General features: G+C 42.9%; 1 protein-coding gene across 1 annotated transcript; it reads left to right on the forward strand.

Moving 5' to 3' along the window:
• The first annotated feature begins 2836 nt into the window (after positions 1 to 2836).
• On the forward strand, positions 2837 to 8837 carry LOC116366894 (zinc finger protein 239-like). Its single transcript, XM_031818760.1, has 3 exons — positions 2837 to 2928; positions 3337 to 3514; positions 7948 to 8837. Exons 1-3 carry the CDS (start codon positions 2926 to 2928, stop codon positions 8700 to 8702), a joined length of 936 nt encoding a protein of 311 aa, XP_031674620.1. The 5' UTR covers positions 2837 to 2925; the 3' UTR covers positions 8703 to 8837.
• Positions 8838 to 13025: the final 4188 nt, after the last annotated feature.

Consider the following 13025-nt stretch of genomic DNA (forward strand, 5'->3'; position numbering starts at 1 on the left):
AACCACTAGTCATGAGTGCACACGATTTGGTTTAATTTGAAGTGATCTATTTGAAGATATTTCTGTCAGAGTTTACATTGTAGGGGATAGGCTGGCTAGCCGGGTCCTCCATATTACTTCACAGCCTGTAAAAAAACAATTCTGACATGACTTCGGCATTCTTTGGAATTCTGATCGGTTTTATGTACTGGAAAAATAGAAAAGAGAGGTGTAACTTTGCATTGGGACTTGTGATGCTATACTAATGCAGATCCATATGTTACATGTGGTTACATTTAGCTACCTTCACTTTAAGGGAGTTGTATGGCCACATTTAGATGTGAAAAAATAACAGACAGAGAAAACCATTTCTATTCTAACAGTATTTGGGTCATTCTTGAGCTCTGGTAATATTTCAGTCCCACTGACTGATTCTGTATATATTGAAATGTCCAGTATAATGAATTGAAATAAATATAGAATTAATTTAAACCTTGTTATTACAATTCATTTTTACTAATTAATATTAAAATGAGAAGCGTAAACAGTGGAGAACAGCATACAAAAGAAGCAAGGAGAGGAACGGAGCACTGAGGAACTTGACCACTACATTCTAAACTTTCATTCATAGGCTACGTTGCTACCTCATGATGGGTATAGGGGAAATGTTAGTATCATGTAGTAGCCTAAACCTATCGCTGTTACATGATGGGTATAGGGGAAATGTTAGTATCATGTAGTAGCCTAAACCTATCGCTGTTACATGATGGGTATAGGGGAAATGTTAGTATCATGTAGTAGCCTAAACCTATCGCTGTTACATGATGGGTATAGGGGAAATGTTAGTATCATGTAGTAGCCTAAACCTACCGCTGTTACATGAACGGAATATGAATGACAGTCATCTAATATGCTGTAATAGAAATAAGGCCATGAATAAACAAATCGTCCTGCCTCATCTTAAACGGCACTGACCACCACTGTTTGGGTGGTGGACCACTCTTTGTACACATGGGAAACTGTTGAGTTGAAAAACCCAGCAGCGTTGCAGTTCTTGACACAAACCGGGGCGCCTGGCACCTACTACCATACCCCATTCAAAGTAACTTAAATATTTTGTCTACCATGTCTCATGTCACAAGGCTTAAAATTCCTTATTTAACATGTCTCCCCCCTTCATCTACACGGATTGAAGTGGATTTAACTAGTGACATCAATAAGGGATCATAGCTTTAGCCTGGATTCATCTAGTCAGTCTAAGTCATGGAAGGAGCAGCTGTTCTTAATGTTTTGTATACTCCGTGTATAGCACTACAGATAATCAAGTGCTATTTGCATGTGATGCATTTGTTCTGTTGTTTACAGTATGATTTGTATTGTATAGAGCGTTGCTTTAAGGGGAAAGTAGGTCACATCTAATAAAAACGAATGTGAAAAATGAACAGAGTAATAACACAAATGTGTTTTAACACACTACCTATTCGTAGAAGTATTTATTCATCATCCACATATTCATATTAAGCTTCTACGTCTGTGTACAGGAAAGTATCATTTGAAAGACGTAAGAAAAAATATATCAGTTTATTGTTAAATTATTATGACGTTCTTTCCAATACAATAAGTGTAGTAACTATTGTTTCCAAACTGCGTTACCCACTCCAGTCAGCAGATGGCGATGTGCGTCTTTCAGGTGATGCTTCTAGCGTGACGTATAATGAACTGGACGGGACGCTTCTTCAGGAACAACAACACGGCTACTCTTTCAACCACCTCGGTAGCTTGCTAGCCAACATAAAACTGAACAATTGATTCTTTAGACCATGTTAATGTACATTAGCTAATCTCAGTGTTTTAAACACATTTCGGTTGACGTATCTACTGGTTAACTTTAACCAGTGCTTGTTCAATTTGCAAACTTGTTAAAGATTGATACTGAGGTTAGCACTAGGCTAGTCGCTAATGTTAACGAACTAGCTAACATCCCCGACCATGAGCTCACTAAACTACTCCTCCCCTGCTAAAGAAGAGGAGGTCTACTGGACGGAGAAAGAAGCTCTGGGGCTGAACATTGTCGTGAAAGAAGAAGAAGAAGAGGGTGTTACAGTGAAAGAAGAGAAATCTCCGTTTGGAGTGGAAGTGGGGATAGAGGCTGTCCCAGTGGAAGAGGAGGAGGTAGACACTTTCAGAATGAAAAATGAGGAAGAGGAGCCTGTTAAAGTGAAAGAAGAAGAGGATGTTGCTGTGAAAAAATATAAAGAACCTTTAGGAGTGGGAGAGTGGATAGAGGCTGCCAGAGTGGAAGAGGAGGTAGAAGCTTTCAGAATGAAAGAGGAGGATGTTATAGGGGAAAGAGAGGAAGAAGATGCTATCTCAATAAAGGTGAAGGAGGAAGTCGTTTTGGGAGTGAAAGAGGAGGAGACAGAAGATCCGATTAACACCAGTGAGTACTGTCTTAAAAACACGTGTGGTTTTAAAGGGCATTGTAACGAAGTTCTACACTTGAATATGTTGTTCAGTACTGTAGGAATCTGCCATTGGAACATATATTTTGAGACTTTTAAATGTGATTTATTAAATTCTCAATGTGGTCTACGTTAAAGTGCACCTCATCTAATATAACAGGCTTTTAAAATACAATATTGCTGCATAATTTATACATAAAAGGAATGCAAAAGTCACCCAATTCGTGGAACGACCCTTTACATTTGCACCACAAATAATATTTAATAAAATCATGAAGAAAGTGGCAATTTTAGGCCCTTTTTAGACATATTCATGCCTCTTGTAAGACTCTGTGATTGCAAGAGAAGATCATAAGTTTACCATCTGTTTGATGTTCTCATTCACACAGGAGAGAGACATGACTATGGTGGATCCTCTGGGGAGCCTCAACAACATCCTGATGCTGACAAGGCAGAGAAGAGTCTCTCCAGATCAGAACACCAGATGGTACAGCTTGGTCTGGTCTAGCATACAGCTTGGTCTGGTTTAGCATACAGCTTGGTCTGGTCTAGCATACAGCTTGGTCTGGTTTAGCATACAGCTTGGTCTGGTCTAGCATACAGCTTGGTCTGGTCTAGCATACAGCTTGGTCTGGTCTAGCATACAGCTTGGTCTGGTCTAGCATACAGCTTGGTCTGGACTAGCATACAGCTTGGTCTGGTTTAGCATACAGCTTGGTCTGGTCTAGCATACAGCTTGGTCTGGTCTAGCATACAGCTTGGTCTGGTCTAGCATACAGCTTGGTCTGGACTAGCATACAGCTTGGGGTCTGGGTTTCTGTAATGCACTTTATGACAACAGTGGCATCAGCATCCATAATGATATGTGTTTGTGTCCCCTCTTTATGGTTACTAGGACAACGCTAGCCCTTCCTCCCTCCCAGAGTCCCTGTGTCATGCCTCTCCCGGTAGCACCTTACTGCTGGGTATGAAGAGGTTGTCTGTGCTGCTGGTGGACTGCAGGAAAACAATGGGGCTGAGTGGAACTGTGAGAGGAGGAGAAGAGAAGAAAGGATCAGATTTGACTTATCAAAGTAAGTGCTGTAGTTCAGTTTGAACAAATAAAATAGATCTGCCCTCTGGTATCTGTTACCAGGACAACCAGCCTTGAAGGAGTTCCCACATATGCTAAGCACATGTTGGATACATTTCCTTCACTCTGCAGTCCAACTCATCCCAAAACATCTCAATTGGGTTGAGGTCGGTTGATTGTGGAGGCCAGGTCAGCTGCTGCAGCACCACATCACTCTCCTAATTGGTCAAGTAGCTCTGGGTGGCTGGTCTCAGACGATGTGGAAGTCCTGGTCTGGCGTTGTTATATATGGTCTGCGGTTGTGAGACCGGTCGGATGTACTGCCAAATTCTCCAAAACAACGTTGGAGGCGGCTTATGGTAGAGAAATTAACATTAGAGTCTCAGGTAACAGCTCTAGTGGATATTCCTGCAGTCAGCATGCCAATTGCACTCTCCCTCAAAACTTGAGACATCTGTGGTATTGTGTTGTGTGACAAAACTGAACATTTTAGTGGCCTTTTATTGTCCCCAGCACAAGGTGTACCTGTGTAATGATCATGCTGTTTGATCAGCTCCTTGATAAACCATTCACCTGACAGGTGTGGCATATCTTGGCAAAGGAGAAATGTTCACTGACAGGGATGTTATCAAATTTGTGTACCAAATTTGAGAGAAATAATCTTTCATGCGTGTGGAAAAATTCTGGGATGTTTTATTTCAGCTCATGAAACATGGGACCAACACTTTACATATTTGGAACATCTACCCAAAATATTTAATAATTTTTTTACCTAAAATATCATGACATTAATTATAGTCAAAATATTAAAAAAATATATATATGTGAACTTCTAAATAAATAAATATAAAATGCTTTTTTTCACCTTTATTTATCCAAGTTCTCATTTACAACTGCGACCAAGATAAAGCAAAGCAGTGCTACAAAAACAACAACACAGTTACACATGGGATAAACAAAGGTACAGTCAGTAACACAATAGAAAAGTACACGTGTACAGCATGTTCAAATGTAGTAAGATTAGGAAGGTAAGGAAATAAATAGACCATAGGCCAATTTAGCATTAACACTGGAGTGATAGATATGCAGATGATGATGTACAATTAGAGATACTGGGGTGCAAAAACAATTTAAAAAACTATATGGGGATGAGGTAGTTGGTTGTGCTGTTTACAGATGGGCTGTGTTGGAGTGTTGTATGGCATTGAAGCTCATTTGGAGTTTGTTAAAACAGTTTCCAAAGAAGGGCCAAATGTATAAAGAATGGTGTCGTCTGCGTAGAGGTGGATCAGAGAATCGCCAGCAGCACGAGCGACATCATTGATACAGTTGAAGTCGGAAATTTACATACACTCATGTTGGAGTCATTAATACTCGTTTTTCAACCACTCCACAAATTTCTTGTTCCCAAACTATAGTTTTGGCAAGTCGGTTAGGACATCTACTCTGTGCATGACACAAGTAAATTTTGACCAGTGGGTCAGAAGGGTCAGAAGTTTACATACACTAAGTTGACTGTGCCTTTAAACAGCTTGGAAAATTCCAGAAAATGATGTCATGGCTTTAGAAGCTTCTGATAGGCTAATTGACATGATTTTAGTCAATTGGAAGTGTACCTGTGGATGTATTTCAAGGCCTACCTTGAAACTCAGTGCCTCTTTGCTTGACATCATGGGAAAATCAAAAGAAATCAGCCAAGACCTCAGAAAAAAAATTGTAGACCTCCACAAGTCTGGTTCATCGTTGGAAGTAATTTCCAAATGCCTGAAGGTACCACGTTCATCTGTACAAACAATAGTATGCAAGTATAAACACCATGGGACCACTCAGCCGTCATACCGCTCAGGAAGGAGACGCATTCTGTCTCCTAGAGATGAACATACTTTGGTGTGAAAAGTGCAAATCAATCCCAGAACAACAGCAAAGGACATTGTGAAAATGCTGGAGGAAACGGGTACAAAATTATCTTTATCCACAGTTAAACAAGTCCTATATCGACATAACCTGAAAGGCTGCTCAGCAAGGAAGAAGCCACTGCTCCAAAACCATAAATAAAGCCAGACTATGGTTTGCAACTGCACATGGGGACAAAGATCGTACTTTTTGGAGAAATGTACTCTGGTCTGATGAAACAAAAATAGAACTGTTTGACCATCGTTATGTTTGGAGGAAAAAGGGGGGTGCTTGCAAGTCGAAGCACACCATCCCAACCATGAAACACGGGGGTGGGAGCATCGTGTTGTGGGAGTGCTTTGCTGCAGGAGGGACAAAATAGATGGCTTCATGAGCTAGGAAAATTATGTGGATATATTGAAGCAACATCTCAAGACATCAGTCAGGAAGTTAATGCTTGGTTGCAAGTGGGTCTTCCAAATGGACAATGACCCCAAGCATACTTCCAAATGTGTGGTAAATTTGAGGTAGTTGGTTGTGCTGTTTACAGTGGCTTAAGGACAACAAAGTCAAGGTATTGGAGTGTCCATCACAAAGCCCTGACCTCAATCCCATAGAAAATGTGTTGGCAGAACTGAAAAAGCATGTGCAAGCAAGGAGGCCTACAATCCTCACTCAATTACACCAGCTCTGTCAGGAAGGAATGGGCCAACATTCACCCAAATTATTGTGGGAAGCTTGTGGAAGGCTACCTGAAACTTTGACATAAGTTAAACAATTTAAAGACAATGCTACCAAATACTAATTGAGTGTATGTAAACTTCTGACCCACTGGGAATGTGTTGGAAGAAATAAAAGCTGAAATAAATCATTCTCTACTATTATTCTGACATTTCACATTCTTAAATAAAAGTGGTGATCCTTACTGACCTAAGACAGGGAATTTGTACTGGGATTAAATGTCAGGAATTGTGAAAAACTGAGTTTAAATGTATTTGGCTAAGGTGTATGTAAACTTCCGACTTCAACTGTATATACAGAGAAAAGTGTCGGCCCGAGAATTGAACCCTGTGGCACCCCCATAGAGACTGCAGAGGTCCGGACAACAGGCCCTCCGATTTGACACACTGATCTCTATCTGAGAAGTAGTTGGTGAACCAGGCGAGGCAATCATTTGAGAAACCAAGGATATTGAGTCTGCCGATAAGAATGTGGTGATTGACAGAGTCAAAAACCTTGGCCAGGGTGATCAAGATAGCTGCACAGTTCTTTTATTGATGGCGGTTCTGATATTGTTTAGGACCTTGAGCATGGCTGAGGTGCACCCATGACCAGTTCGGAAACCAGATTGCATAGTGGAGAAGGTACGGTGGGATTCGAAATGTTCGGTGATCTGTTTGTTAACTTGGCTTTCAAAGATTTTTGAAAGGCAGGGCAGGATGGGAATAGGTCTATAACAGTTTGGGTCTAGAGTGTCTCCCCCTTTGAAGAGGGGGATGACCGTGGCAGCTTTCCAATCTTTGGGGATCTCAGACAATACGAAAGAGGTTGAACAGGCTAGTAATAGGGGTTGCAACATTTTTGGGAAAGAGAAGTTCCAGATTGTCTAGTCCAGCTGATTTGTTGGGATACAGATTTTGCAGCTCTTTCAGAACATCAGCTGTCTGGATTTGGGTAGGGGGGCTTGGGCAAGTTTCTGCAGGGGGTGCAGAGTTGTTGGACGGGGTAGGGGTAGCCAGGTGGGAAGTGTGGTCAGCCGTAGAAAAATGCTTATTGAAATGATCGATTATCATGGATTTATCGGTGGTGACAGTGTTTCCTAGCCTCAGTGCAGTGGGAAGCTGGGAGGAGGTGCTCTTATTCTCCATGGACTTTAGTGTCCCAAAACGTTTTGGAATTAGTGCTACAGGATGCAAATTTCTGTTTGAAAAAGCCTTAGCTAGCCTGTGTATATTGGTTCCTGACTTCCCTGAAAAGTTGCATATTGTTGGCTATTCGATGCTAATGCAGAATGCCACAGGATGTTGTTGTGCTGGTCAAGGGCAGTCAAGTCTGGGGTGAACCAAGGGCTATATCTGTTCTTAGTTCAACATTTTTTTGAATGCTTATCTAAAATGGTGAGGAAGTTGCTTTTAAAGAATGACCAGGCATCCTCAACTGACGGGATGAGGTCGATGTCCTTCCAGGATACCCGGGCCAGGTCGATTAGAAAGGCCTGCTCACAGAAGTGTTTTAGGGAGTGTTTGACAGTGATGAGGGGTGGTCGTTTGACTGCGGCTCCGTAGCGGATACAGGCAATGAGGCAGTGATCGCTGAGATCCTGGTTGAAGACAGCGGAGGTGTATTTGGAGGGCCAAATGTAAATATATTATCAGTAATTACCAGGTAGCTTTACAACATAATTTGTTTTAAATGATGAAATGTTTGAATATTGGCCTCAGGTTATTAAGGGATGTGATTTGGATTAAACCTCAGCAAGGCAGTTTTATCATGTGGAGATTTCATTCTGGTCTCTTATAAAATAAACACTGTCTTTTGCAGGAGGAAAACCGAACTTGGAGGAACCAGCGACGTCCAAACCAGCAAGACGACACCTCTGCTCCCATTGTGGAAAAAGTTTTAACCAGTTAGTTAGCTTGAAAAGACATGAGAGGGTACACATAGGAGCAAAGCCACACCATTGCTCCCAGTGTGGAAAGAGTTTTAAGCGGTTAGACACGCTCAAAGCTCATGAGAGAACACACACAGGGGAGAAGCCATACTATTGCGCCCAGTGTGGAAAAGGTTTTACCCAATTAGGAAGCCTGAAAGAACACACGAGACTGCACACAGGGGAGAAGCCTTACCACTGCTCCCAGTGTGGAAAGAGTTTTAACCAGTCGGGAAGCCTGAAAGCTCACGAGCGAACCCACACAGGGGAGAAGCCTTACCACTGCTCCCAGTGTGCAAAGCGTTTTATCCAATTAGGAAGCCTGAAAGAACACACGAGACTGCACACAGGGGAGAAGCCTTACCACTGCTCCCAGTGTGCAAAGCGTTTTACCCATTTAGGAAACCTGAAAGAACACATGAGGCTGCATACAGGGGAGAAGCCTTACCACTGCTTCTGGTGTTCAAAGTGCTTTACCCATTTAGGAAACCTGAAAGCTCATGAGCGAATACACACAGGGGAGAAGCCTTACCGCTGCTCCCACTGTGGAAAGCATTTTAACTATTCAGGAAAGCTGAAAGAACACATGGGACTGCACACAGGGGAGAAGCCTTACAAGCTGGCTTCCACCTGCGTCCTTGTATGAATAAAGTCCCTCCCAGGAACAGAAAACTATAAAGATATGTGCTCATCACCCAATGCTTCAGGAATTCAGACTGTCTACACTGCGCTGTGTAATTGTTATTCTCTCTGAGCTCAGAAATAAAGAATCTTGGTTTGACTTGGACTCCAGCAGATCCTTATTTTATAATATCCATCACAACTCTCCCACGGATTGCTGTTTATCATTGTCTCAATGAAGAGTTCAAATCAAATTTATTTATATAGCCCTTCGTACATCAGCTGATATCTCAAAGTGCTGTACAGAAACCCAGCCTAAAACCCCAAACAGCAAGCAATGCAGGTGTAGAAGCACGGTGGCTAGGAAAAACTCCCTAGAAAGGCCAAAACCTAGGAAGAAACCTAGAGAGGAACCAGGCTATGTGGGGTGGCCAGTCCTCTTCTGGCTGTGCCGGGTGGAGATTATAACAGAACATGGCCAAGATGTTCAAATGTTCATAAATTACCAGCATGGTCGTATAATAATAAGGCAGAACAGTTGAAACTGGAGCAGCAGCACGGCCAGGTAGACTGGGGACAGCAAGGAGTCATCATGTCAGGTAATCCTGGGGCATGGTCCTAGGGCTCAGGTCCTCCGAGAGAGAGAAGGAGAGAATTAGAGAACGCACACTTAGATTCACACAGGACACCGAATAGGACAGGAGAAGTACTCCAGATATAACAAACTGACCCCAGCCCCCCGACACATAAACTACTGCAGCATAAATACTGGAGGCTGAGACAGGAGGGGTCAGGAGACACTGTGGACCCATCCGAGGACACCCCCGGACAGGGCCAAACAGGAAGGATATAACCCCACCCACTTTGCCAAAGCACAGCCCCCACACCACTAGAGGGATATCTTCAACCACCAACTTACCATCCTGAGACAGGGCCGAGTATAGCCCACAAAGATCTCCGCCATGGCACAACCCAAGGGGGGGCGCCGACCCAGACAGGATGACCACATCAGTGAATCAACCCACTCAGGTGACGCACCCCTTCCAGGGACGGCATGAGAGAGCCCCAGTAAGCCAGTGACTCAGCCCCTGTAATAGGGTTAGAGGCAGAGAATCCCAGTGGAAAGAGGGGAACCGGCCAGGCAGAGACAGCAAGGGCGGTTCGTTGCTCCAGAGCCTTTCCGTTCACCTTCCCACTCCTGGGCCAGACTACACTCAATCATATGACCCACTGAAGAGATGAGTCTTCAGTAAAGACTTAAAGGTTGAGACCGAGTTTGCGTCTCTGACATGGGTAGGCAGACCGTTCCATAAAAATGGAGCTCTATAGGAGAAAGCCCTGCCTCCAGCTGTTTGCTTAGAAATTCTAGGGACAATTAGGAGGCCTGCGTCTTCTGACCGTAGCGTACGTGTAGGTATGTACGGCAGGACCAAATCAGAGAGATAGGTAGGAGCAAGCCCATGTAATGCTTTGTAGGTTAGCAGTAAAACCTTGAAATCAGCCCTTGCTTTGACAGGAAGCCAGTGTAGAGAGGCTAGCACTGGAGTAATATTATACATTTTTGGGGTTCTAGTCAGGATTCTAGCAGCCGTATTTAGCACCAACTGAAGTTTATTTAGTGCTTTATCCGGGTAGCCGGAAAGTAGAGCCTTGCAGTAGTCTAACCTAGAAGTGACAAAAGCATGGATACATTTTTCTGCATCATTTTAGGACAGAAAGTTATTTGTTTTACTTTCATGGGGTCATTTACAAGCCTCCCACTGGTTGAATTAACTTTGTTTCCACGTCATTTCAACAAAACAAATCTATGTGATGTTTGATTAATGTGGAAAACTGATTGGATTTGTAAAAAGCCATGACCATCAGGTATTTCTTATTTTCACCGAACTGGCAACCTAAATCCAATGACAGGTGACATTTTGTGTAGTAGTAGGACTGCTACTTCCTATCTGACTGGTAATAGGACTTCACTGCTACTTCCTATCTGACTGGTAATAGGACTTCACTGCTACTTCCTATCTGACTGGTAATAGGACTTTACTGCTACTTCCTATCTGACTGGTAATAGGACTTTACTGCTACTTCCTATCTGACTGGTAATAGGACTTCACTGCTACTTCACTGCTACAGTATAACATAACTTTCTGTAGGCAGTATAGCATAACATTCTGTAGGCAGTCTCCACAGACGACGCCATCACACTGCATATTGCCCTAACCCATCTGGACAAGAGGAATACCTATGTAAGAATGCTGTTCATTGATTACAGCTCAGCGTTTAACACCATAGTACCCTCCAAACTCGTCATTAAGCTCGAGACCCTGGGTCTCGACCCAGCCCTGTGCAACTGGGTCCTAGACTTCCTGACGGGCCGCTCCCAGGTGGTGAGGGTAGGTAACATCATCTCCACCCCGCTGATCCTCAACACTGGGTCCCACAAGGGTGCGTTCTCAGCCCTCTCCTGTACTCCCTGTTCACCCACAACTGCGTGGCCATGCACGCCTCCAACTCAATCATCAAGTTTGCAGACGACACTACAGTGGCCTACAGGGAGGAGGTGAGGGTCCTTGGTGTGTGGTGTCAGGAAAATAACCTCACACTCAATGTCAGCAAAACAAAGGAGATGATCGTGGACTTCAGGAAACAGCAGAGGGAGCAGCCCCGTATCTACATTGACGGGACAGTAGTGGAGAGGGTAGAAAGTTTTAAGTTCCTCAGCGTACACATCAAGGACAAACTGAAATGGTCCACCCACACAGACAGCGTGGTGAAGAAGGCGCAGTTCAGGAAGAAGAAATTCGGCTTGTCACCAAAAACACTCACAAACTTTTACAGATGCACAATCGAGAGCATCCTGTCGGTCTGTATCACCGCCTGGTACGGCATCTGCTCCACCCATAACTGGAAGACTCTCCAGAGGGTAGTGAGGTCTGCACAACGCACCATCGGGTGCAAACTACCTGCCCTCCAGGACACCTACACCACCCGATGTCACAGGAAGGCAAAAAAAGATCAAGGACAACAACCAAACAACCACCCGAGCCACTGCCTGTTCACCCCGCTATCATCCAGAAGGCGAGGTCAGTACAGGTGCATCAAAGTGGGGACCGAGAGACTGAAAAACAGCTTCTATCTCAAGGCCATCAGACTGTTAAACAGCCATCACTAACATTGAGTGGCTGCTGCCAACATAATGACTCAACTCCAGCCACTTTAACAATGGAAAAATGGATGTAATCAACTTATCACTAACCACTTTATATATAATGTTTACATACCCTACATTACTCATCTCATATGTATATACTGTACTCTATACCATCTACTGCATCTTGCCTATGCCGTTCGGCCATCACTCATTTATATATTTTTATGTCCATATTCGTATTCATTCCTTTACACTTGTGTGTATAAGGTAGTTGTTGTGGAATTGTTAGGTTATATTACTTGTTAGATATTACTGCATGGTCGGAACTAGAAGCACAAGCATTTAGCTACACTCGCATTAACATCTGCTAACCATGTGTATGTGACCAATAACATCTGCTAACCATGCGTATGTCACCAATAACATCTGCTAACCATGTGTATGTGTCCAATAACATTTGATAACCATGTGTATGTGACCAATAACATCTGATAACCATGTGTATGTGACCAATAACATCTGCTAACCCATGTGTATGTGACCAATAACATCTGATAACCATGTGTGTGTGACCAATAACATCTGATAACCATGTGTATGTGACCGTTAACATCTGATTTGATTTGATTTCAACAAAACAAATCCATGTGATGATGTTTATTCAATGTGGAAAACGGATTGGATTTATATAAGGTATTTTTATTAATTTTCACACAACTGGCAACCTAAATCCAGTGACTGGTGACATTTAGTGTTTCACCCAACTGGCAACCTAAATCCGTTTCAAAGAAATGTAACGAGAAACTGAATGTTGAACTGAGGTCTTTGCCAAGTGGGCTGGTTTGAATAAGCGGCAGGTGTTGGATCAATATCCACCTTAGTAGCTAAATCTCCATGTAATTTGCGACAGATTTTCATGTGAATATTCTCAAATCTGCATAAAACAATATACGCATTTTCCATGTTTGCATCAAACAGGTTTATTGCGGATAAAAGTCTTTGCGTGATGACGTAGTGCACGGAAAAAAATGTTTTCCTGTTGAATTCTCATGTACTGAATGAAAATGCAAGTTAAATGGGTTTCCATTGCATTTTCAACTCTACTGATGGTTTTGAAAAACCGTTGAGTTATATAGCAAAAGTCCTCTTGTCCCGTGCACTGTAGCCAACAGCTCATAGATACAGTGTTGGTAGGCTACC

The sequence above is a fragment of the Oncorhynchus kisutch genome, unplaced genomic scaffold (assembly GCF_002021735.2).
Source record: "Oncorhynchus kisutch isolate 150728-3 unplaced genomic scaffold, Okis_V2 scaffold1608, whole genome shotgun sequence".
NCBI classification, from domain to species: Eukaryota; Metazoa; Chordata; class Actinopteri; order Salmoniformes; family Salmonidae; genus Oncorhynchus; species Oncorhynchus kisutch.